General features: G+C 36.6%; 2 protein-coding genes across 6 annotated transcripts; one reads left to right on the top strand and one right to left on the bottom strand.

Moving 5' to 3' along the window:
- Positions 1-23: 23 nt before the first annotated feature.
- On the bottom strand, positions 24-27,305 carry LOC126633268 (transcription factor bHLH80-like). Of its 5 annotated transcripts, none has more exons than XM_050303838.1 (6): positions 26,664-27,304; positions 25,744-25,836; positions 25,525-25,590; positions 22,922-22,990; positions 22,701-22,723; positions 24-54 (listed from the first exon to the last, which is right to left on the bottom strand). In XM_050303838.1, the coding sequence occupies exons 1-6, from the start codon at positions 27,078-27,080 to the stop codon at positions 30-32; spliced, it is 693 nt and encodes a 230-aa protein (XP_050159795.1). In that variant the 5' UTR covers positions 27,081-27,304; the 3' UTR covers positions 24-29. The 5 variants fall into 5 exon arrangements, with proteins under 5 accessions (XP_050159795.1, XP_050159793.1, XP_050159796.1 ...); XM_050303836.1 differs by having other exon boundaries at positions 25-54; positions 22,701-22,758; positions 26,664-27,305; XM_050303839.1 differs by lacking the exon at positions 22,701-22,723 and having other exon boundaries at positions 25-77; positions 26,664-27,303.
- Positions 19,110-20,819, top strand: LOC126633262 (UDP-glycosyltransferase 88F4-like). Its single transcript, XM_050303831.1, has one exon. The coding sequence runs from the start codon at positions 19,240-19,242 to the stop codon at positions 20,680-20,682; it is 1,443 nt and encodes a 480-aa protein (XP_050159788.1). The 5' UTR covers positions 19,110-19,239; the 3' UTR covers positions 20,683-20,819.

The raw sequence follows: 27,305 nt of genomic DNA, 5'->3' as shown, positions 1-27,305 counted from the left end.
CACTGCCATGAGCCGAAAGTTCTATCTGGTCATTCTTTAGCTATGCATTTGCACCTACGCTAATGCTCCGAAAGTTCCTGCCATGTTTCGAAGTTTTTAGTACGTAACTTCCCTTCAATTACACAGCAGACAGACATAACATCTTATTCAAAAGAGGGAGCAGGAAAGGAACAGCTAACGTAAACTTTTTCCCCTCAAATCTTTCCCAAGTGTCTCGTTAGAGGTAATGAGGCATAATACGTATTGACAAAGTTTCTTAAGAAGGTCAATGTATTAATACCTGAATATTCTTCTGAGGAAACTTGATACCCCACTGCCTCGTCTAACATATTGACAATATTAGTTTGCTACAAGGAAAATCAACAGAAGCACCACATCGAACAATTGTAAGCTGCTGTCTACTTAGTTTCGCAAAACACGTGCGAAGTTCAGACAAAATTCATATACACAAAATATCTTCTGGTTTCTATTCTTTGTGCAAGCTTTAAGTTAGTTTTACGAGGATCCTAGGGATTCTTAAATCGTGTATGTTCATTATACAGCGTGCGGTCATAAATTATTTTAAATATTTTTATTCAAAATTAAATATGAATAGTATCTGACGAAAACTGAACACATAATATACGATGAATGGACATGATGGAGGATCCTCATTCGTTTTACAAATTGTAGGGTTAAGAATTCGTAAAGACAGAGTTTTATACATAAATGTTCTCTTGGTTGCTTTTGGTGAATAAGGAATTCTAGATCACTCTCTTTGATTAGAAATCAACGATTGGATATTTTTTAATGTTTTTAATCTCAATGTAGTATTGTGATGTTATATGGATAACTTAGACATTTCATTCTATCATGATGTATACATTATTGTTCATGACTATATTGAAAAAAAAAAAAAAAAAAAAAAGCAACCGACAAACAAATCACGTTCCACTTCCGATTTCCCTTCGGTTATGATTACTTCCGATTTTCTTTTAAAAAGTTGGTTGGGTTGGGTTGGGTGGGGTAGTGCAGGTCCTCTCTTTATCTTTGTTTGGTGCAATTACTTTAGCAGAGGTCACTCTCCGGGGCGTCAGGGGGGTCGTCGGATGAGAGCACCCCGGAATTACCAACTTTTATTCAATTGAATTTATCTTCTCAAATCAAATCAAATAATTGCAGTGGAAAACACAACGCACAAACACCAAAAAGCAAACAAATCAGCAGCAGCCGCCGTGGGAGACTCCATAGTGCTCTACGCAGCTTCAGGAATGGCACTACTATAAAAGGGTCTTATAGTATCCGTAGATAATGTCGATTTAATATAATATAATGGTGGATTAGACAGTTGCGACACTTATTGAACATGACGTCGGATTTACTGTCACTTATAAGCGTCATAAACATTTAATGTCGCTTTTAAACCGACGTAAACATTTAGCGTTGCTTTAAAACCGACATACATTTTAATAATTTTTAAATACTAGTGTCACTTTAAGTAAAACAGTGTCGCTTTAAATATAACAGTGTCGCTTTTAAGCGACATAAAATATGAGTGTCGCTTATAACCGACACTAAATTATTTTTTTAAATATTTTGAAACCCAATGTCGCTTTAAATTAGTTTTTTTAAATATTTTGAAACCCAGTGTCGATTTTAAGCGACAGATTGATTACTCTCCCCTGTGTTTTCTTCTTCCTTTCTTGCGTTTTTCCTATTCGTTCTTCTAATTGACAAACCCCTCCATGTGTGTTCTCTCTTGCATCTTTCTTATTTGTTCTTCCAACTTCATTTATTCCTTCTTCAGAGCAGTAAGTTTTTCTTGCTTGTAATATTTTTATTTTCTTCTCTTATGTTTAATTTTTATTTACAATTTATTTTTTGTACGGAATTTATTTGAGTTAGTTGAATACATAAAGAATTGATCGACGACGGAATTCTTCCATAATTCAGGTTTTTATCACTAAATTCTTTAATTTTTAAATTGTATGATACACAAGTTTATTTATTTAAAAATTCTAATTTAAGTACTTAGATAAATTTCTACTATTTTTGTTAAATTAACAAATATTTAGTCAAATTAATTAATTTTGTCACTTGAATTGCTATGAGAAAATGGAAATGAATAATATTTATAAGCATTTATGTTAAATTAACAATATTAAATATAACATGAACTTGTAATATTTAGTAATATAAGAATATATTATGTTAAATTAATTTGTTTTACATTCTAATTGTTATGTTAATTTGTTCTTATTTTAATTTGTTTTTACTATAATAGGTGTTGAAAATTAAAAAATTGCAATCGTGGTAGAGTTCGAGGGTTGAAAGATAGAAATTGAAAATTCTAATAGTTAAGCCTACATGATAGGGATTGAAAGATTGTAGGCATTTTATTGTCAACGTAATATTTTGCCCTCGTAAAGTGGTAAAACATGGACAAGAGTTGGTTGATGATACCCTGAAATGGAGACTTTTTTTAGGTTGCTTGAAGAGGCAGATCAAGATTTGTAAGAAGTTTAAGAAATTGAAAGCAGTTGTAAGACTGTATCAGATTAAGTGTTTAGCGGGAATGCCAGATGAGATCTTCACCACTTTACTGAAGTTAATTAAAAGAATGTTGCATGAAGGGGATTGTTTGCCTAAATCTTGTTGTGAAGCCTTTCTCAAAAGTTTAAACCTTACCAATGGAACTCAAAGCTTGCATGTTATTCCTTTTACAAAATCCTCAATTTTCATCGATCTTCATGACATAAGATTTTGTGGTATCCACTTCTGTAAATATTTTAAATTGACAATCAAATTAGTTCATTGTATTCCTATAGGATCAAGGAGTGTAGCTGTAAAAAATCATCAAAATCGGAGTTAAAATAACCATTAAATCGTGATTTTTTATTTATAATCATCAAAAAGTTTTGTCTCCTTACTTGATTTCTGAATGTTTGTTTTTTTTTTAAATTTTGGCGTATGCAATCTCGAAGCATATATAAACAAGTTTGACGGTTGGATCGTTAAAATTAGTTTCGTAGAATGCGTATCCCATCAAAATAATAGATTTACTAACACTTACAGTTTATTTATATTTTCATTAAGTATAACATAAGAATTTGTGGTATCCACTAGGGTAAATATTTTAAATTTAAGATCAAGCTCATTCATTATATTCATATAGGGTCAAGGAGTGTAGTTGTAAAAAATCATCAAAATGAGAGTTAAAATCACCGTTAAATCATGATTTTTCGTTTATAACCGTTGAAAAGTTTTGTCCTGTTACTTTATCTCTGAATGTTTTTTTTTTGCGATTTTTGGTGTATGCAATCTCGAAGCATATATAAATAATTTTGATGGTTCGATCGTTGAAATTAGTTTCATAGAATGCGTATCCCATCAAAACGATATATTCATTAACACTTAATAGTTTAGTTATACTTTCATTAAGAATAACATAAGATTTGTGTGGTATCCACTAATGTAAATATTTTAAATTGAAGATCGAATTCATTCATTGTATTCATATAGGGTCAAGGAGTGTAGCTGTAAAAAATCATCAAAATCGGAGTTAAAATAACAGTTAAATCGTAATTGTTTGTTTGTAACTGTCAAAAAGTTTTGTTTCGTTACTTGATCTCTGAATGTTTGTTTTTTGTGATTTTTAACGTATGTGATCTCAAAGCATATATAAACAAGTTTAACGGTTGGATCAATGAAATTAGTTTCGTAGAATACATATCCCATCAAAATGATAGATTCACTAACTCTTAGAGTTTATTTATACTTTCATTAAGTATAACATAAGAATTTGTGGTATCCACTAGTGTAAATATTTTAAATTGAAGATTGAGCTTATTCATTGTATTCATATAGGGTCAAGGAGTGTAACTGTAAAAAATCATCAAAATGAGAGTTAAAATCACCGTTAAATCATGATTTTTCTTTTATAACCGTTGAAAAGTTTTGTCGTGTTACTTGATCTCTGAATGTTTGTTTTTTGCGATTTTTGGCGTATGCAATCTCGAAGCATATATAAACAATTTTGATGGTTGGATTGTTGAAATTAGTTTCGTAGAAGCGTATCCCATCAAAACGATAGATTCATTAACACTTAAGAGTTTATTTATACTTTCATTAAAAATAACATAAGATTTGTGTGGTATCCACTAATGTAAATGTTTTAAATTGAAGATCGAATTCATTCATTGTATTCATATAGGATCAAGGAGTGTAGCTATAAAAAATAATCAAAATCGGAGTTAAAATAACCGTTAAATCGTGATTTTTCGTTTTATAACCGTCGAAAAGTTTTGTCTTGTTAATTGATCTCTGAATGTTTGTTTTTTGCGATTTTTTCTGATGTGATCTCGAAGCATATACAAACAAGTTTGACGGTTGGATCGTTGAAATTAGTTTCGTAGAATTCGTATCCCATTAAGTTCAATGGTGTGTGTATATATATTTATTAAGTAGATTTAAATTTATTTATTTTGTATGTATAACACTTAAGAAATTGAATGGTATGTATATTTAAGCTGATCCAATGGTCAACAATTTTTAAAATTTAATTTAATAATATATATATATATATATATATATATATATATAATTATTATAGTTTTTAGGGGTATAAAATTGTTACATTAATATAATTATTTTTTAGGGTTATAAAATTATAAAATTAATATATATATATATATAATTATAGTATTTGAAATATTAGGCGGGAAATTTCCCGCTTGTTTGCATGAGGAAATGGATGGAGAGATTTAGTGTCGGTTTTAACCGACGCTAGTTTCATTAAAGCGACACTATGTGAATTTCAAAAAGTGTGTTAGAAGTTGTGTCGGTTTAAACCGACGCGAGTTTCATTAAAGCGACGCTATGTGAATTTCAAAAAGTGTGTCAGAAGTTGGTGTCTTTTTAAACCGACGCTAGTTTCCTTAAAGCGACGCTATGTGAATTCAAAAAGTGTGTTAGAAGTTGGCGTCGGTTTAAACTGACGCTAGTTTCATTAAAGTGACACTATGTGAATTTCAAAAAGTCTGTCAGAAGTTGGCGTCGATTTAAACCGACGCTAGTTTCATTAAAGCGACGCTATGTGAATTTCAAAAAGTGTGTGAGAAAGGTACCCATATTTAAACCCCTCTCTTTCCCATTTCAACCATGCTTTCATTTCTCCCTCAATTTCAGACTTTCTTCTTCTCCTTCCCCATTTCATCTGTGCGTCCCCTTCTTCCTCCTTTTCAGTTTTTCCTCAACTCCTTCCCCATTTTCTTTGGATCACCAGTTTGAAGATCAACATTCTGAGGAAGTCCAATTCGAGGAGGAAGAGCTTGAAGGTGGTTCATTTTTAAATTATTATGATTATTAATTTTAGTTTCTATTTTGTATTCTAACTAGTTTTATGCTTAAATTGAAAATTTATTTTTGTTTCTTGGTTTTTAATTGTTTTTTTTTTTTGTATTTATGCATGTTGGATCTGAATAGCAAGGACACTGGAAATCGCAGATCCATAATTTTTGAAAGGTATAAAACCTGAGTTTAATCTATAGAGATTAGAGCCCTAATGTTGAAGTAGTAAAGTATTGGAGCACTGATCTGATGGCAAGCATGGCAGCATGGAGTTGCTAGTATTATATATGGCAGTATGGAGCTACAAAATCTGTGGTCTTTGACAAAGGCAAGCACAGGAAAGCATCATGGCAGCTACTAGTATTATATGCAAGCATGGAGCTCTCATTAGTATTATATGTAATTGTTAGTTTTTTTATCTTCATCTTGTAACCGGTTCTGTAATGGCTCCTATATATGTGTTATTTGTACTTCCTTATTTATATGAAATAGAATACATTTAACAAGAAATTCTACACCCAAAAGACCCAAGTTGAGTTCTTGAATAAATTGAATTTGTGAAGTTTGCATCTCATTTACCATCTGTGTAGGAATGCATGATAATTATTTTATTATCGAGATGTTAGGTAAAGTCGGTTAGGACCGACAATAGATTGAGTATTTTATTTGTTAGCTGCTAGTTGACGTCGGTTATGACTGTCATCATGTCAAAACATCACGTCGCTTTAAATCGACGTAAGACTGGATATTTTATAATTTAATTGCTAATTTGCATCGCTTTAAACCGACGTTAGTGTCAATGTCAGTGTCGCTTTAAATCGACGTTAGTATCAGTGTCGCTTTAAACCGACACTGTGTAGTGGCAGATTAAGCGTACAAATCGACATTGAAGCCCTTTCGCGACGCTAACATTAGTGTCACTATTCAAATCCGACATTGCATTGTTATGTCGGATTTTTACTAAATTTCCGACAAAAATTGGGTTTCTTGTCGGTTTTTGCTTCACCAGTGATAGGGTATATTGTAGTAGTGTGGGTCACATCAGGCAACCTCATCCTCCACCGCTACAGGCCCCACAATTCTCCATCACCATTCTCTACACCTGTGGCAGCTTCGTCAACACCCCTAGCATCCCCGCCTACATCCGCCGCACCTCATGTTAACCTATATTGATTGAAGATCTTTGATGTATGTAATGAAGAACAATTTATAGAGAGAGAGAAGAGAAAATGTATATCTTTTCTTAATTAACAAGTAATGCAAGGTACAATAGTATTTATGCACAACAATCTTAACTACATAACTAACACAGCTCCTAATCTTATGGCAAGTGTAACAATCCTACACTCACTAACTCATACTACAACATCCCCCCCTTCCCCCAAATCTCTTGCTTTGATAAGCTAAGCATGAAATTGTTACAATGAGTTTGAAATAAATGAGCACTGAACCCTTTTGTCAATATATCCTAACACGCCCCAATCCCGATGTTCGTGGGACATCGGGATGGTCACGTGCTGGCCGACACCCGAAGGTGATGCAAGCCATTTATGAATGCAAATGCAGATAACATGTGACAATATGCATATAAATTTCATTGACATACTAATACAACAAAAACAATATTCAACTGCTAACAATGAATTCATAAAGATGATGCATGGATGTTCAGAGCATATTAGCGGAAGGTGGAATTACAATGAAGTCAAAGCTGAAAGGATAGCACGATGTCAATGGTAGGGGAATGCCTCGTAGCTCGGGTCGTATTCCTCATACCCAGGCCCTGAGGAGGCGCAAAACAAACATGAGTGGACCAAGTTGATATATATATATATATATATATATATATATATAATAAAAGAGTTATCAACATACTAACCCCTAAAGCTTTATGAAAACTAATAGCATAATAAGTGATAGGTTTTCTGAAAACCCTAGCACGCTATAAAACATCTCATAAAGCATATCTCATATATAGTGTGCTAAAAAGTGGTATCAATAGTATAATATCTCCCGACCCATTGCCAGCGTCATGTCTCTCGGCCTAAAGCTAGAGATTATTTCTCCAGGCCCTTTGCCAGCTCCATGTCCCTCGACTAGAAGCAGGGATTATTTCTCCCAGCCCATATGCCAGCACTAGATCCTTGCCCCTGGCAGAATAGTGACCACTTGATACACACAAAAACATTGAACATAATCTTTCCAAACATAGGTACATATATCTAAAAATCATCTTCATAGTATAAAGTCATCCATCATCTATACTATAAAGAAGTGTGTGAAACCATGTTCTAAATAGTACATCGTCATCCATCAAATACCCTACAAGAACATGGGTTTGATAGAAAGTATGGTATTCCGAAATAAGCTCAGTAGAGCATGATAATCAATTTCTCATAAAACATTCACAAAACGTATTTAGTAAATCATGTTTTTCATGTATGCATTTCTATTAATAAAACTTGCATTTTAGAAGGGTCCACTTACATATACTCCGTTGTAGATGAGCCATACGAAATAGGAATAACGAAATCACCACTAAAGATTGCACCTAAGCAGATAAAGCTTATAATTAATAAACTATACTTAAACAATTTAATTTGGGAAAACGGACGTCAAAAACGGGTCCAGGATGTCAAAATTAGCCTAGGAGGGGTTCCAGACGAAACCTGAAAAAGTCAATGGGTCGGGTCGGTCAACGGGTCTGAGTCAATCAAAGTCAACTAGGTCAAACCAGTTTAGGGTTGGACCAGGGCAAGGGTTTGGATTCGGGTTGGGCTTAGGGTTTAAAATGGAAATTGGTTGGGCCGGTGAATCTGGGCTTAGCCATTGGGCTTTGTCCTAAGGCCCGAAGGCCTGGGCTCAATAAGGTTTAGGGTTACAAGGGTTTTGGGCTTAAAACCCAAAGTGTTTAGGATTTTGGGCCGAAGGCCCTGTTCTACACCACTAAGAGGTTTAGGCTTGAAGCTTTGCCCGATTGGTTTTTGGGCTAATAAAAGAAAAAAATTAACTAAAAATGATTTGGGCTTAAGGCCCGACCCAAGAATTGGGCCAAGGGCCTATGCTACACACTCAACTCAAAGGCCTGTGACGCGTTGGGCTTGGGTTTCTCGCCAGGGAAGAATGTGTGAGCTCCTTAGCTCTGGTTGCCGTCAAACTAGCAACCTAGGGTACAAGTTTGGTACCAATTGAAGCTGAAGTCGAGAGGGGAAGGTTGGTTACCTTTGTTTCTCCGAGAAGTAAACAGAGGTGGTCGGATCTTACTCGAAACCCACGGGGTTAAACCAAAGGGATTTGGGTTAATTTTGGGTGTTATGTGTTTCACCGTGACGAGGAAAGATGAGATGAGGAGTCCACGAAGGTGATGGTGGCATTGAGATGTCGTCGAAGGTGGTGGTGATGTCTCGACGTGTGTGCGTGGGTAGATCGGGGAAGAGTGAAAGAGAGAGAGTTAAGAACTGAGAGAGAGTGAGGGATTATAGAAAGACTCGAGAAAGAGAAAGAGAGAGATAAGGGATAAGTTAAGGTGGTGCCACGTGGCAATGTAGGGGAGAAAGGAAATCTAGATAGAGGGTCCGAATTAAATTAAGATGGGGGACCAAATTGCACATTTCCATAACTTTTTGAGGAATTGTACAACTACAAGGAAAGTTTGGGGAGGGGTTTAACATATCTACAAATTGTTCTCTGGAGGAAACAAACTACACAAAAAACTGCTACTTTGCCACTCTTTCCTTAACAAAATGCACATCAAATTCAATATGCTTTATCTTTTAATGCTGAACTGGATTGAATGAGAAAACATTGGCAAACATATTGTCACAAAATAATATTGGAGCTTTAGAAATGGGAACATGCATAAACACAAGTAATTGTTTGATCCAATCGAGTTTAGCAGAAATAGTAGACAATGCACGATATTCAGCTTCAATGGAGGACCTGGAAAAAGTTTGTTATTTCTTAGAAGACCAAGACACAGGATTTGGTCCAAGAAATACAACTAATCCAGTAGTGGATCTTTAATCATTTGGGTCTCTTGCCCATTCAGGATCACTAAATGCTGATAAATTCAAGTCTCCTCAATTATAACTAATTCCCAAGTGCATTGTTCCCTTTAAGTACCAGAGGATTCTCTTTACAGCTATGAAATGGGCAACTATTGGAGTCAGCATAAATTGGTAGACCTGATGCACAGAAAATGCAATATTAAGCCTGGTGAAAATGAGATATTGTAATGCTTCTACAATGCTTCTGTACAAAATGGGGTTTCCATAAGGTCATCATCTTTAAGAATCTGTTATAGGGTAGACAGGGAGTATCACAAGGTTTGGACTCATTCATTTATGTCTTGACTAATAAATCATGTACATATTTAGTATGTGACAAAAATAACCCAATTTTGGTATTGGAAATTTGTATTCCCAGAAAATAATGCAAGGCCCCTAAGTATTTGATCTCAAACTCAATTGTGACTTGTGAAAGATTGAATAATCTCTTGAATTGCATTTGATGCACTGCCAGTAATAATGATGTCATCAACATACAATAATAAAATGACAATCTCATAATCCACTTGTTTCACAAATAAGGAAGAATCAGAGTATGTATTCTTGAACCCCAATGTAGGTAGAAATGCAGTAAACCTTTCGTTCCAAGTTCTAGGAGCTTGTTTTAAACCATATAGGGATTTATGAAGTTTGCATACCAAAGTTGGATGATTGGGATCCACAAATCCAGGAGGTTGAGCCATGTACACTTCTTTATAGAGACTGTCATACAGAAATGTATTCTTTACATCTAACTACCTTAAATTCCAACCAAAATTTGCTGCAAGTGCCAATACAATCCTCACTGTAGTTGGCTTAACTATAGGATTAAAAGTTTCTTCATAATCTTGTCATGGTTCTTGACTGAATCCTTTAGCCACTAATCTGGCCTTGTGTCTAGCAATGGACCTATCTGCATGCTTTTTTTATCTTAAATATCATTTACACCCCACCAAATTCTTATTTGTAGGAAATGACACCAAACTCCATGTACCCTAATAGTGAAGAGCATCAACTTCTTCTTTCATAGTTGTCAACCAAACAGGAACTTTTAAAGCAGTCTTGTAAGTAGCTGGCTCAACTAGAGACAAATCAACACCACCAAACTCTTGGAGAGTAGTCAAAAAAAGCCTTATTTTTCACAATTCCACTTTTGCTTCTGGTTTGCATTGGATGCAAATTCATAAGGGGAATCTCTAGAACTACTTGCAAAGTTTCAGGTTGAAATGAAGAAACTTGATGCAAATTATCAATTGATGCAAATTATAGAACTTAGGTACCACAGAGATTGATGAAGAAGATTCAGATGTACCAGTAATGGATAGAGGTGAATTTTGAACAAATACAGAGGGTAAGGATGGTAGGGGTGATATATATGGTACTGAAGAACATGAATCAAATTAATTACTAAGTGTAGTAGATGTATCAGAGGTAGAGGTATCATGAGATGCAGGTAAGACAACAATATTAGTATTTGTGACAATAGGTAAAGAAGATGATGTACTTGGTAGACACATCATAACAAATGTACCCCTTATACTGAGATACATATCCTAAAAAGACATACTTAATGGTTTTTGGTTGAAGTTTGTTGCTGAGATATGGTTTTAGCAAGGGATAGTAGGCACAACCAAATATTCTTAAATAAGAAATTGTTGAAACATTTCCAAATAGAACTTCAAATTGAGACTTATCATGTAAAATTGGTGTGGGCATTTTATTAATCAAGTAAGATGTAGTTTGAACAGCATAGGACCAGAAAGAAGATGGTAACTTGGCCTTTTGCAAATAAAGTGATATAAGGTGTCTATGTTTGCTCTCAGCTAATTCATTTTGTTTAGGAGTATGTGGACATGAAGAAAGGATTGAAATTGTTCACTGACATACTCTCGCCCCCCCCCCCCCCCAACATCACTTTGTAAAGTCTGAAAAAAGCTTGAGAACTAAGTTTGAACATATTTGTAAAAAGTAACAAACACAAAACACAAGTCACTTTTATTGATTAATGGAAAAAGTCAACAGTTCCTCGTACATTCATCAATAAATATCATATAGTACCTATATCCATCTATTGAAATACAAGGAGAAGGGCCCCAAAGGTCACTATGTATAGTTTGGAAGGGTTGTACAGACTTGTTAACACTTTGGTGAAAGGGAAGTTTACAAAACTTGCCCTGTAGACAACTGTGACACATGACAGGTGAAGAAACCTGTTTACATTGTGCATAAGCTTTATGTAACATCAATGTAACAATCTTATTTGTAGGGTGTTCTAATCTATGATGCCAAGTAGAAGATAGTACTAGCTAACCAAGATATGCTTGAGGTTGATATTTGATGGTTTTTAGGACAAAATGAGAAGATGCTAGAGGGATGGGATAGAGTCTATTACTGCATAGCCCTTTATAGAGAATCCTCATTGTGGTCTTGTCCTAAATCCAAAAGCAAACTGCATCAAAAATTAGTCAACAGTTGTTATCCAAACATATATGATGAACTGACAACAAATTTTGTGTCAATTTTGGAACATAGAGCATTGAATTCAAGTTTATTGGTTTCACTCTTATATTAATAACAGATTTACCAATATGTGATACTAACAAACTGACACACCCCAATTCCAATGTCCAGAAGGACATCGGGATGGTCACGTACTGGCCAACACCCGAAGATGACGCAAGCCATTTATGAATGCAAATGCTGCGAACATGCACCTAATTTATAACAAGATAATAGAATGTGACATAAATAATATTCAACTGCCAACAATGAATTCACAATGATAATGCATGGCATGTTAAGAGCATATTCTAAGTCATATTACAATAGAAGGCGTTATTACAAGAGTGATCAAGCAGAGGAGATAACACGGTATCACTGGTATGGGAATGCCTCATACGTCAGATCGTAGTCCTCGTTCCTATGTCATGAGGTGGTGCAAAACAAACATGAGTGGACCAAGTTGATATACATATATAATAAAATAGTTATCAACATACTAACCCCCAAAGTTTTATGAAAATTAATAGCATAATAAGTAATAGGTTTCTCTGAAAATCCTAGCATGCCATAAAACATTCATAAAATGCATCTCATATATAGTGCTAACTAGTGGTATCAGTATCAATAACTAATTAGTTAGAAACCTTCATTTTCCAAACATGTCATTTAGAACACTTCCTTCATTTGCCAAATAGGCCCAACCTACGCTTGGCACGAAGCCAATATAAGTATCATTGCCAAATAGGCAGAATAGTGACCACTAGATACGCACAAAAACATTGAACATAATCGTTCCAAACATAGGTACATATATCTCAAAATCATCTTCATAGTATAAAGTCATTCGTCATTTATATAAAGAAGTGTGTAAAAACATGTTCTAAATAGTATATCGTCATCCATCAGATATCCTACAAGAACATGGATTCGATAGAAAATATGGTATTCCAAAATAAGCTCAGTATAGCATGATAATCAATTTCTCATAAAACGTTCACAAAACGTATTTAGTAAATCATGTTTTTCATGATGCATTTCTACTATTAAAACATGCAATTTAGAAAGGGTTCACTCACAGATACTCCATCGTAAATGCATTGTACGAAATAGGAATGACGGAATCGCTACTATTAATTGCACCTATACACATAAAGGGTACAATTAATGAAACTATACTCAAACAATTTAATTTGGGAAAATGGATGTCAAAAACGGGTCCAAGACGTCAAAATTAGCCAATGAAGGGTTATGGACGAAACCCAAAAAGTCAACGGTCAATGTTGACCGGGTTAAAGTCAACGGGTTCGAGTCAAATCGAGTCAAACCGGTTTAGGGTTGGATCTGGGTTAGGTCCAAAAGGGTTGGATCAGATTGGGCTTAGGGGGTTTTGGGTTTAGGGCTAAAGGTTAACGGGCCTAAGGGTGTAGGATTTTAGGGTAAACGAGCTGGGTGCCAAGGCCCGAAGGCCTAACCCCACACGACCCTAAGGCTTGAGACCAAAAGGGTTTTGGGTTTTCAATTGGGCTGGGCACTTAGGCCTGGCTTGATTGTTTTTGGGTTTTAAAAATTAAAATAAATAAATAGATAAACAAAAAAAAAAAGAAATGGGTTGGGTTTCTAAAAGGCTTAAGCTTGAGTTCTAAAACAGCCCAAAGGGCCTAGGTTCATTTGCTATCGTCGGGGAAGGAGGCTGGAGACCTCCTTGCTCCGGTCAATGCCATTTCACCGTCTTAGGCTCCGATATAGATACCAAAACGAAGGTAAAGGTGAGAGGGAGAGGTTTGTTACCTTTGTTTCACCATGAAGTGGCTGGAAGTGGCCGGATCTTAGCTCGAAACCCACAGGTTCACCGGACCTGGGTCGAGTGTCCTCTAGGTGTCCCGGAGCTTCATGAAGGCGATGAAGAGAGTGAGAAGGTTCCTACGAGAATGATGGTGGTGGTGGTGAAGTCGCTGGGATGGTGTCGTCTCGATGCGTGTGTGGGTGTAGCTCGGGGAGGATGAGAGCGAGAGAGGGAGAGGTGAGCTGAGAGAGAGTGACAGTGAGAAAATGAAGAGTGAGAGAGAGAAAGAGAGAGAGATAGTGGTGAGTTAGGGTCTGCCATGTGGCAGCGCGAGGGAGAAAGAGAATCCAGATGAAGGCTCCGGATTAAAATAGGATAAGGGACCAAAAAGTAAAAATCAGTAAACCTTTTGGGCAATTGTGAAAATTACATAATCTTTAGGGGTGGGGTTTAACACAAACCTTCATCATTGGTAGTTTGAATGATTTCATTAGTTGGATAAAGAGTTGTCAAAGACATGTTAGACATATCGGTAGTCATATGATTTGTTGCACGAAAATCAATGAGCCATACTTAGGTAGATTCTGAGATGTGGATGCCTGAGTTGGTTGTATTGTAGTATGCATAGCTTGCATAAAAGATTGCTGAGATTGGTAGTGCTGAGATGAAGAGTGTCCAAATAGCTAAGAAGACATCTGAGAATAATTATGATGACAACCAGCACCAATAAAATTTGGACCTTTGTCATTATAGAAGCAGTACCATGTGATATGATTTGTTTTTTCACGGATGTGACACTTGGATCTCTTATGAGGCTTAGAACCACAAAATGGAGCAGTATGACCTTCACTATTGCATAATTTACATGTAGGAATAAGAGGTGCAGATGGTGAAGAGTAGTATATCGTTGGGGATTGACCAAGAACACCCGAAGTTGGTGTAGGCAACACATGAGTTTATGTATAAAACTGTTGTCTTGAATTAAATGATCTCTAACCTTAATTGAACTTTCACTTGCCCTTGTTTCTATTGAAAGACTTATAACCTCCATTAAAATAGGAGGATTGTCCATGAGAACCATTAGACTGCTGAAATGTTGGTGCTTGAGACATATTAGGTCCAGAGTTAGCACCCATAGCAGTGAGATCGGATGGTGCAACAGAGATATTATACACAATACTTTCTTCAGCTAGTAATTGAGATCGAAATTCTTTAAGGGTAATAACACTCTCTATACCCCTAACCACACATCTGAATGTATTATATTCAGGAGGGAGTTCATTCAAAGCTAGAATTCCAATGTCTTCATCAACAAACTACACACCTGCACCTGCCAAGTAATCCCTAGCCTCTTTGATTTTATGCAAATACTGACTTATAGTATCAGACCCTTTTCTAATGTTCTACAAATTAGACTTCATTTGGAAAATGCTAGTTCTTGACATAATGGAAAATTGTTCTTTTAGGCGAATCTAAAGATCTTTAGAGCTTTTACTACCAATCGCACAAGACATAGCAACATGTGACAAAGTCGCAATAACAAGTTGCATAATAGCCCTATCATGCATTTTCCATACTAGCAATTCATCACATTCCACAGAAGTAGATGAATCAAAATAATTCATACCAGATTTAGCAAAGACAGTATTAGCAGGGCAGGGATTAGAGCCATCAACAAATCCCATAATTCCATTGCTTTCCAGCATGAGTTGCATCTGAAAATTCCAGGTAGTTTGAATCATCTAATTTCACGTTTACAGACGTAGAAATCATAGAAATTAGAGCCATGATTGGAGATTGAAGAATCGTAAGTTGTGCTGCAGTCACCATTGTTGCAGTAGAGAGTTGAATCAAATCGTTGTTCGAAGAAGAAAGTCATTGAGGACTAATCACAAACACTTGGACTGTACAATCCAGAGAAATACAGAAGAAAAATCGATCACAAATCAAGATCGAGCCAAACCCTAGAAAATGAGGGTTTCAAGAAGATGAAGAATCCTTGAAGATCAAGAAACAGAAATCAGAGGTAGCCGAAGACAGATATGAAGGTAGCGGAAGCAAGAAGACAGATCAAAGTATCATGCGCGATTGATACCATGTTAACCTATATCAATTGAAGATCTTTTATGTATGTAATGAAGATCAGTTTCTAGAGAGAGAGAGAGAGAGAATAGAGAAGAGAGAAATGTATATCTTTTCTTAATTAACAAGTAATACAAGGTACAATATTATTTATACACAACAATCTTAACTACCTAACTAACACAGCTCCTAATCTTATGACAAGTGTAACAATCCTACACTCACCAACTCATACTCTTAACATCTCCCACTCCCACCTTTCCATATCCTTCGGCAAATTCCCTCGCGTCACCAATAAAATTACCAAAAACATCAGTGGCCCCGCAATCATGGTCGACTTCGTTCGGTAGAACGATCACCACATCCGCCGTGCCCTACAAGAAATGTCCAAATCCGCCGTGTTTCGCACCTTCGCCTTCGACTTTTTTTGCACCTCCGCGATGACGGTTGCCAATGAATTCGACATCCCCACATACTACTTCTACACTTCTGGTGCCGCAGTTCTTGCTGCTTTTTTGTATTTCCCTAAAATCTATGAACAAACCACCCAGAGTTCTAAGGACCTCACCGATATCATTTTCGAATTCCCCGGATGGAAATCTCCTATGAAGGCTATCCACATGGTCGACCTGATGCTCGACCGAGACTACCCTGGTTATTGGGACAAGCTCTCCTTTTGCTCCCATTAATTCCTGGACTATTGTGCCTTTTCATGCTCATTAATTTGTGTTTGCTTTTTTTGTTGCTTAATTTGTGTTTGTGCTCAAAAATTTTGGAGGAAAGAGACAGAGAGGCAAGATTTTGTTGTCTGTTGAAAGAGATGTAATCCAATCTTGAGCCGATACATCACTTTATAATATAAATAAAAAAAAAGATAAAAAAATATATCCTCACTTCATCTATATAATGACGTCGTGTACCGACTGTGTTCCGATACATGGGAAAAATCTCTAGTGGAGAGATTTAGTCTGAAAGTTGGGTAATTATTCTAGGACAGACTGCCTCATCATCTTCTCAAGTCAAACAACATGTGGTAACGTTGACCATCAGCTTAATTCCATCCAATAAGATGCATTTCTTTCTTGCTGAGTCGTTGGTTAATTCGTTGGTTGGTTTCGGAAGAGATGATCCTTCAACAATGACCTTAAACAATGAGTTGATCTGCTTCAACTCTGTCAAATTTACTAGCTTATTAATGCTTCGGAGTGTATAATACCAATGCAATGTTGCAACCAACATGAAATCGCAATTCACTCAGCCTGGACATCATCACAATTCACAATCGCAATTTGGTTGTGACTCATGTGAGTAACAAATGAAAAGCATATGAAGTTTTCTTGTTAAAATAAGGATCATGATCCTTAGTTCCTACAAAATTTATGAGCAACAGACAATTGAGGGTTACTAAACCAAAATACTTGACCCAAATTTCAATCCCAAGGTTTCCGCATCCTTCCCACAACTCATCATATATTCCTTTGTTCATCTCTCATTTCTCCCTCGTATTTGCTTTTCATATCTAACCAAAAAGTCAAAACTAAAGACTAAAAACCAAATAGTTAACTTGTCAAGCAACCCTACATTTCTTATTCGCTTTTGGTTTTTCTTCCAAACTTTATGCGGAATTGACATTATTGACGAAAGCGTCTTACAATTTTCCATATCCTACCACTCTCCCTTATTCGTCAGCCTCTCACCATTGCCCACTAGAGAGACCACATTCCACACAAGAGGTTGCAAATGCAAGGATTCGAACATAGGATTTTTAGCTATGATTCCCTAAGCTCTAAATTTTTAAATATAAACTAGCTGCGTAATTGATGAAGATAGCAAATCATTTTGTAATTTTGTTCTAAATAACTATCAGCCATATGCAAGTCGAAAATCTCTCACTTGAATCCTCCTTTATCGCGATGACAACATACACAGCAAAACTCAATATCACTATGCTACACAGTAACTGAAGTTAATGAGTTCTGAGAATCCCACATGAGAGTTTATTAATTATGTAGCTCCTCACCACGTAACAAAAAACTTTGTGAATATATAAACATCCAAATACATGATAGTAAACGTGATAGATGCATAAATGAAGCTTGTTAAGAATAAATAGAACAAAATATATTGTCATACTATTGTACGACTATAATTCCAGAACAATAATCTGTTTCCTTGGAAGTGAAAACCAAAATCATACCGATTGAACTTTTCCAAGTAAAAGCAGCTAAGTGCATGATCATGGAATTTAGGTATGGCACTCTTACGCCTATATACTTCCAACAACACTAATATTGTCTCCAACTTAGTAATTACCACATGCACGATCCATCAGTTGTGGAGTGTTATCACAAAAAGCCTCGGTATTAGTTGGAGTGGAATTAGGATATTTAAACACTTTTTTCTCATAGATACGATCGATATAGGATATTTCAACAATTACACTAAACAGTAGGAGGCATTTCGGGTATCTTCTGGTCATTCTTTAGTTATGCATTTGCACCTGCATTGATGCTCCGAAATTTCCTGCCATGTTTCGAAGTTTTTAGTATGTAACTTCCCTTCAATTACATAGCAGACATACGTAACATCTTATTCAAAAGAGGCACCTGAATCAGCTTCTGAAGAAACTGGACATACTCCACTGCCTCATCTAACAATTGTAAGCTATTGTCTACTTAGTTTGCTGCAAGGAATGAAGGAAAATCGACAGAAGCACCACACCAAACAATTGTAAGCTGTTGTCTGCTTAGTTTTGCAAGACACATGAAAAGTTAGACAAAATTCATGTACAGAAAATATCTTCTGGTTTCTATTCATTTTGCAAAATTTTAAGATAGTTTTACAAATTCTAGGATTAAGAATTCATTAAGACACAGAGTTTTATACATAAATGTTCTCTAGTAAATAAGGAATGCATGGTCACTCACTCTTGAAGTTGTTATCAATAGTTGGATGTGCTTTGAATGTTTTAATCTCACTACAGTATTGTGATATTAAGATGATGTTTGCATTATTGTTGTGTCTGTATTTTATTTCGACTAAACACTTTTAAAATTAGTCTGCAATGGACTAATTTCCCTTTCTTTTATAACAATCTTATTGTTCGTCAAACTTTAAAGGTTTCCTTCAATTGGGATCATTGTCTGAGTCAGATTTTTATTATTTTAAGCTATTTGTTGATGTATAACTCTTGGCCAATTTGTAATTATTAAAATAGAAAAAATACAAAGAAAAATAAAATAAGGAAAAGACAAACAAATTATGGTCCACTTCCATGTCGTTTTGATTGACTTTTGTTTGCTTCTAACTATTTGGTTCGATGAGAGCATGCGCCGGTTAGATGAGAGCATGCGCAGGTTACCTATCTTTTATTCAGTTGAATTTTCTTTCAAATCAAATCAGATAAGCAATTTACCGAACTCAGTTGAATTTTCTCTCAAATCAAATCAGATAATTTCAGCAGAAAACACAACACACAAATCAGCAGCAGCAGCCGCCATGGGAGACGTAATAGTGCTGTACGCAGCTCCAGGAATGGGGCACGTCATCTCCATGGTGGAGCTGGGCAAGCTCATCCTCCACCGCTACGGCCCCCACAAGTTTTCCATCACCATTCTCTACACCTGCGGCAGCTTCTTCGACACCCCTAGCATCCCCGCCTACATCCGCCGCATCTCCCACTCCCACCCTTCCATTTCCTTCCGCCAATTCCCTCGCGTCACCAATAAAATTACCCAAAACATCAGCGGCACCGCAATCGTGGTTGACTTCGTTCGCCAGAACGATCCCCACGTCCGCCGTGCCCTCCAAGACATCTCCAAATCCGCCGTCGTCCGCGCCTTCATCATCGACCTCGTCTGCACCTCCGCGATGACCATCAGCAAGGAATTCGACATTCCCACATACTACTTCTACACTTCTGGTGCCGCAGCTCTGGGTGCTTTTTTGTATTTCCCTAAGATCCATGAACAAACCACCCAGAGTTTCAAGGACCTCACCGACACCGTTATCGAATTCCCCGGACGGAAATCTCCTCTGAAGGCTATACACATGATCGAACCGCTGCTCGACCGAGACGACCCTGCTTATTGGGACTTCCTCTCCTTTTGCTCAGATCTTCCCAAATCCAAAGGAATCATCGTCAACACGTTCGAAGAGCTCGAGCCGCCTGCCGTCCTCCATGCCATTGCTGAAGGCCTGTGTGTTCCTGATGGGCCAACTTCGCCTGTGTACTACGTTGGACCATTGATTGACGAAGAAAAAGTATCGGGTAATGATGCAGCTGCGGCCGAGGAGGACTGCTTGTCATGGCTCGATAAGCAGCCAAGTCGAAGCGTGGTTTTTCTCTGTTTCGGAAGCAGGGGATCACTCCCTGCAATTCAACTGAAGGAGATAGCGAAAGCGTTGGAGGCGAGCGGGCAGAGGTTCCTGTGGGTGGTGAAGAAACCGCCGGTTGATGAGAAAACAAAGCAGGTCCTTGGAGTTGACGACTTTGACTTGGAGGGTGTGTTGCCAGAAGGGTTCTTGGAGAGGACCAAAGACAGGGGGATGGTAGTGAAGTCATGGGCACCGCAGGCGGAGGTGTTGAAGAAGGAATCGGTTGGTGGGTTCGTGACACATTGCGGATGGAACTCGGTGCTGGAAGCAGTGGTTGCGGGGGTGCCCATGATTGCTTGGCCGTTGTACGCGGAGCAGCATTTGAACAGGAATGTTATGGCGACGGACATGGAAATAGCGATTGCGGTTGAACAGAGAGATGAGGAAGATGGGTTCGTGAGTGGGGAGGAATTGGAGAGGAGAGTGAGGGAGTTGATGGAGTCGGAAGAAGGGAGAGTGCTTAGAGAGAGGAGCAAGAAAATTGGGGAGATGGCTATGGCTGCTTTGGGAGAGAATGGTTCGTCCACCAGAAACTTGGCTAACTTTGTTAATAGCTTAACATAATTATGCAAGTTCTGGATTTTCATTTGCATTTGGATTTTGGTGAAAAATAAAATAAGAAAAATTGTATCTGTTTGATGACAATTGTATTGTCTTCCCATCACCATTTTTTTTTTTTTTAGTAAACTCCTCGTTCTTTATATTACCAGACAACTATAGTTTGAAATTGAACCGTCGTTCTTAGCATTACTAGACTGACGGTTTGTATTCTAATGAGCTTGCTGAGCTCCAGGCTCAAGCGTGGAAATAATGTAGGACTGGGCCTGCCCATTATTTCCTGGATTTGTGTCTTTGCATGCTCATTGGTTTGTGTTCGCTTTTTTTCTCGCTTAATTTGTGTTTGTGCTCCAAAATTTCGGAGGGAAGATTTTGTTGTCCGATGAAATAGATGTACCCGGAACACAAATCGATACATTATGGGTTATAATATAAATGAAAAAAATGCTGTAAAATATATCTTCTCTCCACTTATATGATGACGTGATTTTTTTTTTTTCTTTTGGTTGAAATATGATTACATGGTTTACCAGCTATATTTTGATACATGAGAAAAATCTTTAGTGGAGAGATTTAGTCTGAGAGTTGGGTAATTATTCTAGGAGAGTGCACCATATCATCATCTTCTCAAGTCAGACAACATGTAACGTTGACCATCAGCTTAATTCCTCCCAAGAAGATGGATTTCTTTCTTACTAAGTCGTTGGTTCATTTTCGGAAGACGTGATCTTTCAACGATGACCTTAAACAATGAGCTGAGCTGATTCAACAATGTCAAACTTACTAATTAATTAACGCTTTAGCTAGACCTGTAAACGGATCAGGTTTATTGGGTTTGGATCAGGTTCAACCCGACCCGTTAAGTTAACGGGTCACCCGAACCCGACCCGTTAAGCTAACGGGTCACCCGTTATCACCCGCTAACAATTATTAAATTTTTTTTTTTGCATAAAGTTTATTTTTTGTTATTAAGACTTTACTAAAATTACTAAAATATCTTCAACTAACGGGTGTTAATGGATCCTAACGGGTCGATCCAAAGTGATCCGTTATTTAACGGGTTGTTAACGGGTTCATCCGTTAGCGACCCGACCCGTTAAGCATCCATCCAAATACAAATATTAACGGGTTGAGTCGGGTCGGGTTAACGGGTTGGGTCCAAAATACCAGGCCTAGCTTTAGCGTGTATAGTATCAATGCAGATGTCGCAACCAACAAGAAGTCACAATTCATTCGGCCTGAACATCATCACAACCGCAATTTGGTTGTGACTCGTAACCAAAATACTTGTATTCGACTTCTAACGTCCCAAGGAAGCTAGACCATCTGCAACAATAATGGCTTCACGCAAAGCATGCCGAATATGAGCAACCCGAGCATTCACCATCAAACTCCACATATCTTTCATTAGTGAAAGAAGACGCCATGATGGTGGTTTCTCTCCACCAAGTAGGTTGATCAAAATTTGAGAATCGTCCACCAGAATGTTCATAAGACCTAACTTGATAATCTCTCGCCTAAATCCTCCTTCATCGCGATGACAACATACACATCAAAACTCAATATCACTATGCTATTGCTACACAGTACCTGAAGTTAATGACAGCTCTGAGAATTTCACGGGATTTTATTAATTATATAGCTCCTCACCAGGTAACAGAAAACTTTATGAATATAAATATCCAGATACACGATAGTAAACGTAACAGATGCATAAATGAAGCATGTTAAGAATAAAATAAAATAAAAAATCTTGTCATACTATTGTATGACTACAATTCTAGAACAATAATCTGTTTCCTTGGAACCGATTGAACTTTTCCAAGTAGAAGCAGCTAATTGCATAGTCATGGAATCTAGGTATGGTATATCTCAAAATTACAACGGTAAGTCTCTTAGAAATGATTATCAACAAACCACCGCCATGATGAATCTTGGCTGCAATTAATATATCTAATAATTACACTAAACAGTAGGAGGCATTTCGGGTACCTTCTGGTCATTCTTTAGCCATGCATTTGCACCTGCGCTGATGCTCCAAAAGTTCCTGCCATGTTTCAAATTTTTTATTACGTAACTTCCCTTCAATGACACAGCAGAGATAAACATAACATCTTATTCAAAAGAGGGAAAAGAAAGGAAAGGCTAATGTAAACTTTTTCCATTCAAGTCTTTCCCAAGTGTCTCATTTGAGGAACAATTTATACTGACAAAGTTTCTTCAACAAGGTCAATGTATATAATACCTGAATCTGCTTCTGAAGGAACTTAACATACTCCACTGCCTCATCTAACATATCGGCAGTATTAGTTTGCTGCAAAGAAAATCGACAGAAGCACCACACCAAACAATTGTAAGCTATTGTTCGCAAAACACATGAAAAGTTTGGACAAAATTCATATACACAATATACAGATTTTGAAGTTATTCAAAACATCTTCCGGTTTCTATTCTTTGTACAAAATTTTAAAATGGTTTTACAAATGCTAGGGTTAAGAAGTCGGAAAGACAGAATTTTATACAAAAATGTTCTCTTGGTCACCTGTTGACCACAGGATGCATGGTCCCTCATCCTTTGATTTGATATCAAAGATTAGATATGCTTTTAATGTTTTAATCTTAACCCTTGATATCTAATCCAAGGGTAAGTAACCATGTATCTTTGGTCACCAGGTGACCAAGAGAATGGGACTCGAGTTTTATAAGTATTAGTATTTAAGTTCGAAGTTTATTTATGAAAAGTAAAAATTTAATTAACATGAAACAAAAACAATTACACTAGCATGGGACAAGCAGTCCTATGATGTTACAAAATTGCATAACTAGCAATTACATAACACACACCACAATCTCAATAAATTGTAGCCACAGCCCAATCCGCATGGATGAGTAACGTGTTTCTTTAAGCTATTTAGAAACCGAAGACCACTATAATGCCTAACAACACACTCGTTCCCGTGAAAGGGATACCTCCTCTCCTCATATTCCTTCAAAATCATAGCATTCCTTTGATGAAATTGGGGTTCCACCATAAAACCAATTGGCAATATGGGGAGTACCCCAAGACCATATAAGCACATAGCAAACCTTGTCCCTCACCGATGTGGGACAACTCTCAACACGCCCCCGCACGTGTGGCGGATTTTCAAGCCTACACGTGGACAACAACTGAGTGACGTTTAGCGCGTGTTGCCGTTTGGCTTCACACGAGGACAACCCACTCTGATACCATGATGAAATTAGGGTTCCACCATAAAACCAATTGGCAATATGAAGAGTAGCCCAAGACTATATAAGCACATAGCAAACCTTGTCCCTCATCAATGTGGGACAACTCTCAACATCCTTTAGACACAAATGTTCAAAATCCATCAGCTCCATCATATTTGCACCTTTTCTGCTCCACCGAAGGTACAATCTCTCTCTTTTATACAGTATGCATGACTAGGGAATCATAAAAGTCAACTTGCCTCCCTAAATAACTTTCTCCATAATCAAGTGGGACCAATGGCCCAAATAACACTAAGTTCACCAACATAAACATATTCTTTTCAATAATCTCTCTACTGTTATGGCTCCACTGCAGGCTGCAGCGATGCAACTTATTCCTGCACATGACCTTTTTTCCATACCTTGAAAAATGCACGTGCTACTCTCTTAAAGAATTTCATTCACTCAAATTCTTCAATACGAGATTCAAGTGATTACTACAGTTTGAAGCATGAAAAGTATTGTTATATTTCATCACCATTATAGCAACCATTACTGTGCGTAGAAATACTCTATTTAAATAGCTCCCAAGCCAAAGATTACTTGCGACCTCTATCTGGAAAAAAATGCGTTGGTGTTCTTTTCTCATTTCATTGTAATTTTCTTGACCATTATTTTTTTTTTTTTTATCTGAAAGAGATTATCTTTATCAGTTAACATTAAGTCCGAACTTTTACCTACAGGTTAAGCTTGATGGTAATTTGAAATACAATGGGTGCTTACAGTTTACTGCATATCGTGATAATTTTGCATCTCAACAAAAAGCAGAGAAGAAATGAGTTGCAAAATACGAAAGTAAACAAGAAGTCATTTAAATGTTTATTAACCATTAAAATTGATGCAGATAATTAAAGCAACCCTTCATAACCCAATGACCTATCATGGGATAATTTTCTTGTAGATACATTCCTTAAACAAGCATCGACCCACGAAGTTTTAAGGAAAGTTGATGCAACATAGAATAGACATGGGTCTGAATTCTAAGATTTCGTCATAAACTAGATACTGATTGCCTAAATTTAAAACCTATAGAATGGGTATAATAATGAATACATCAGCCATATACTGTTACCATTTCTGTAAGTTATCTTATGCTGTAAAATGTTTAATTCAAACATCTAGACTCCAAATCTACGAAAATGTGATTGCCTAGATTTAAAATCTAAATACTTGAGAATCCAAACCGAGCCTTAAATTTGTTTGAGATATGATTTTTCATACAATTCTCTAGTTTGAATTAATTTCACCGCCAGTTAGTTTTCAATATTCATGACACAGATGATAATCATCCAAACATGTTTCAAGTAAGTGATGCAGGACTCTAAGGAGAGATTTTTCCCGGTACCAGGTATTCAGGTGGTACTCCACATGTAATAATACAAGTGGAGTAAATAATATATTTTTTCTATGTCCCTCCACTTATTTTATGACACGTAGAGCATCCGCTTGAATACCGGACATTTGGAAAATTTCTCGACTAGAAGAACTAAAATGTGTAGAAAACCGGGGCCCTAAAACTATACAAAAATTGATAAAAATAAAATGAATAGGAGGGAGGGTCAAGCCTCAAGGGTGTACCTTATCCATGCTGGGCACAAGCTCTTGAAGCTTCCTTATGCGATCACTGATCTTAGTCCTCCTGACCTATAATATAACAAATTAACCAACAAAATTAAATTTGGTATTTTATAATTAATATAAATAAATTCATTCACCTTTCAAATTTCTGGAGAAATATATACAATTAGTGTGTAGGTAACGAGTGATTAATTTAAGTTAATGGAAACAATAACAAACCCTTTCAGCAATGCTCCTGGGATGTGTAGCACAACCACGCTTGGCCCTCACCCTGCAACCCACCGAATCCTCCAATCCTCCTTCCTCCACTTTCTGCCATTTCACAAATTAATCCAGATTACTAAATTTAATTTTAATTAATTAATTAAACTAGATTAACAAACTAATAACCATATAATGGGAGACTTTGGATGCGGTCCCTAGTTATGAACAATCTTTGACTGAAACTTTGTTGGTTTTCAATTTTTGATCCAAGTCCCTAAAATTAATTGATAATTTATTTCTATGTACGTTACTATATTTTTTAAATTAAAAATTAAAATTTATAGTTGTTTATATTAATGAGATTTTAAATAAAAAACATAATTTGTGGGATTAAAAATATTAAAATATAAATATACTATTGTGTGTGTGTGTAAACATGGGTACATTCATAAAAAAATAACCAAAAAATTATTGTATCAAAACATGGGTACATTCTTCAAAATGGGTACATTTAGCAAAAATAAAAATGGGTACAAATAAATAAAAAAATATGGGTACAATACAAATAAAACTTTAAAAAATATGGGCACAAAAAGAAATTAATATATGGGTACAAATTAAAATTGAAAGGAAAATTGGTACAAATTAAAAAAGGGTTGCAAATTAAAAATGGGTACAAACTAAAAATAAAAATATATGATAAAAAATTTAGCCATAAATATAAATATACTAATTGTAACATTTTTAATATTAAATGAATATATTTATAAATAAAAAATATTTTATTATTAAAATAATTAATGATATTATTAATACAAAGGACCTTGATCAAAAATTGAAAAGTAATAAGGTTTTAATCAATAGAGTAGTAAAAATAAGGATGAAAACCTAATTACTCCCCATATAATTCATTAATTAAAAAATAAAAAACTGACCACATGTGTGTCGGAGGAAAAGTGGTGTTGCCGGTGCTCCCGAACCCTCTTATTAGCAGAGGAAGAAGGGCTGTGTGGGGACAACGACGACGACGACACAAAGTCGAGGTCGGCCGGAATTCCAAACCCGGCGAAATATCCCCCCGACCCCCCGCCGCCGCCATTAAAATCAGCCGGTGAGCTTTTCTGTCGACTAAGGTACCCAGCTGCAGCATCATACGAAGCTGGATCCACCGTCGTACAAGGTGTGTTGTCGGCAAGAAGCTCAGTCAAGCACTGTGTCGGCTTCAGTGGGTCCTCCTCGTCCTCTTCCAGCAGCGCTTCTAACCATGTGGCTGGGGCCGAGCTGTACCGCCCGAGTCCGCCTCCTCCTTGACTCACTTCACCGCCGCTGCTTCCGCCGGCTGCCCGTTGCATCTGCTTTGGACGGACACTCAGACTCAGCTCTTTGCTTGCTCGCTCGCTCGTTCGCTCGCTCCTTCACTACTTTTAATAATAAAATAATAATAGCTTGAATTATTTTCTATTTTTGTTTCCGTCCGTCCTTCCTTTTCCCTCTGAGCTTTTGATGGTTTCAATATTTGGAGAAAGAGAAAAAAAAAAAAAGGGAAAGAGGAAAAAGACTTGTACTTGAGCGACAAT

This window comes from Malus sylvestris, chromosome 8 (assembly GCF_916048215.2).
Source record: "Malus sylvestris chromosome 8, drMalSylv7.2, whole genome shotgun sequence".
Taxonomy (NCBI): Eukaryota; Viridiplantae; Streptophyta; class Magnoliopsida; order Rosales; family Rosaceae; genus Malus; species Malus sylvestris.
The sequence above is the reverse complement of the archived record's forward strand: the minus strand, read 5'-3'. Positions and strand labels throughout refer to the sequence as shown.

Coding starts and splice junctions, on each gene's coding strand:
- LOC126633262 (XM_050303831.1), top strand. CDS start 19,240: ATGGGAGACGTAATAGTGCTGTACGCAGCTCCAGGAATGGGGCACGTC.
- LOC126633268 (XM_050303835.1), bottom strand. CDS start 27,080: ATGCAACGGGCAGCCGGCGGAAGCAGCGGCGGTGAAGTGAGTCAAGGA. Junction 25,837..26,663: donor TTTCCTCCGACACACATGTG/GTCAGTTTTTTA, acceptor GTGAAATGGCAG/AAAGTGGAGGAAGGAGGATT. Junction 22,991..25,524: donor TTGTGCCCAGCATGGATAAG/GTACACCCTTGA, acceptor TTTTCTTTGCAG/CAAACTAATACTGCCGATAT.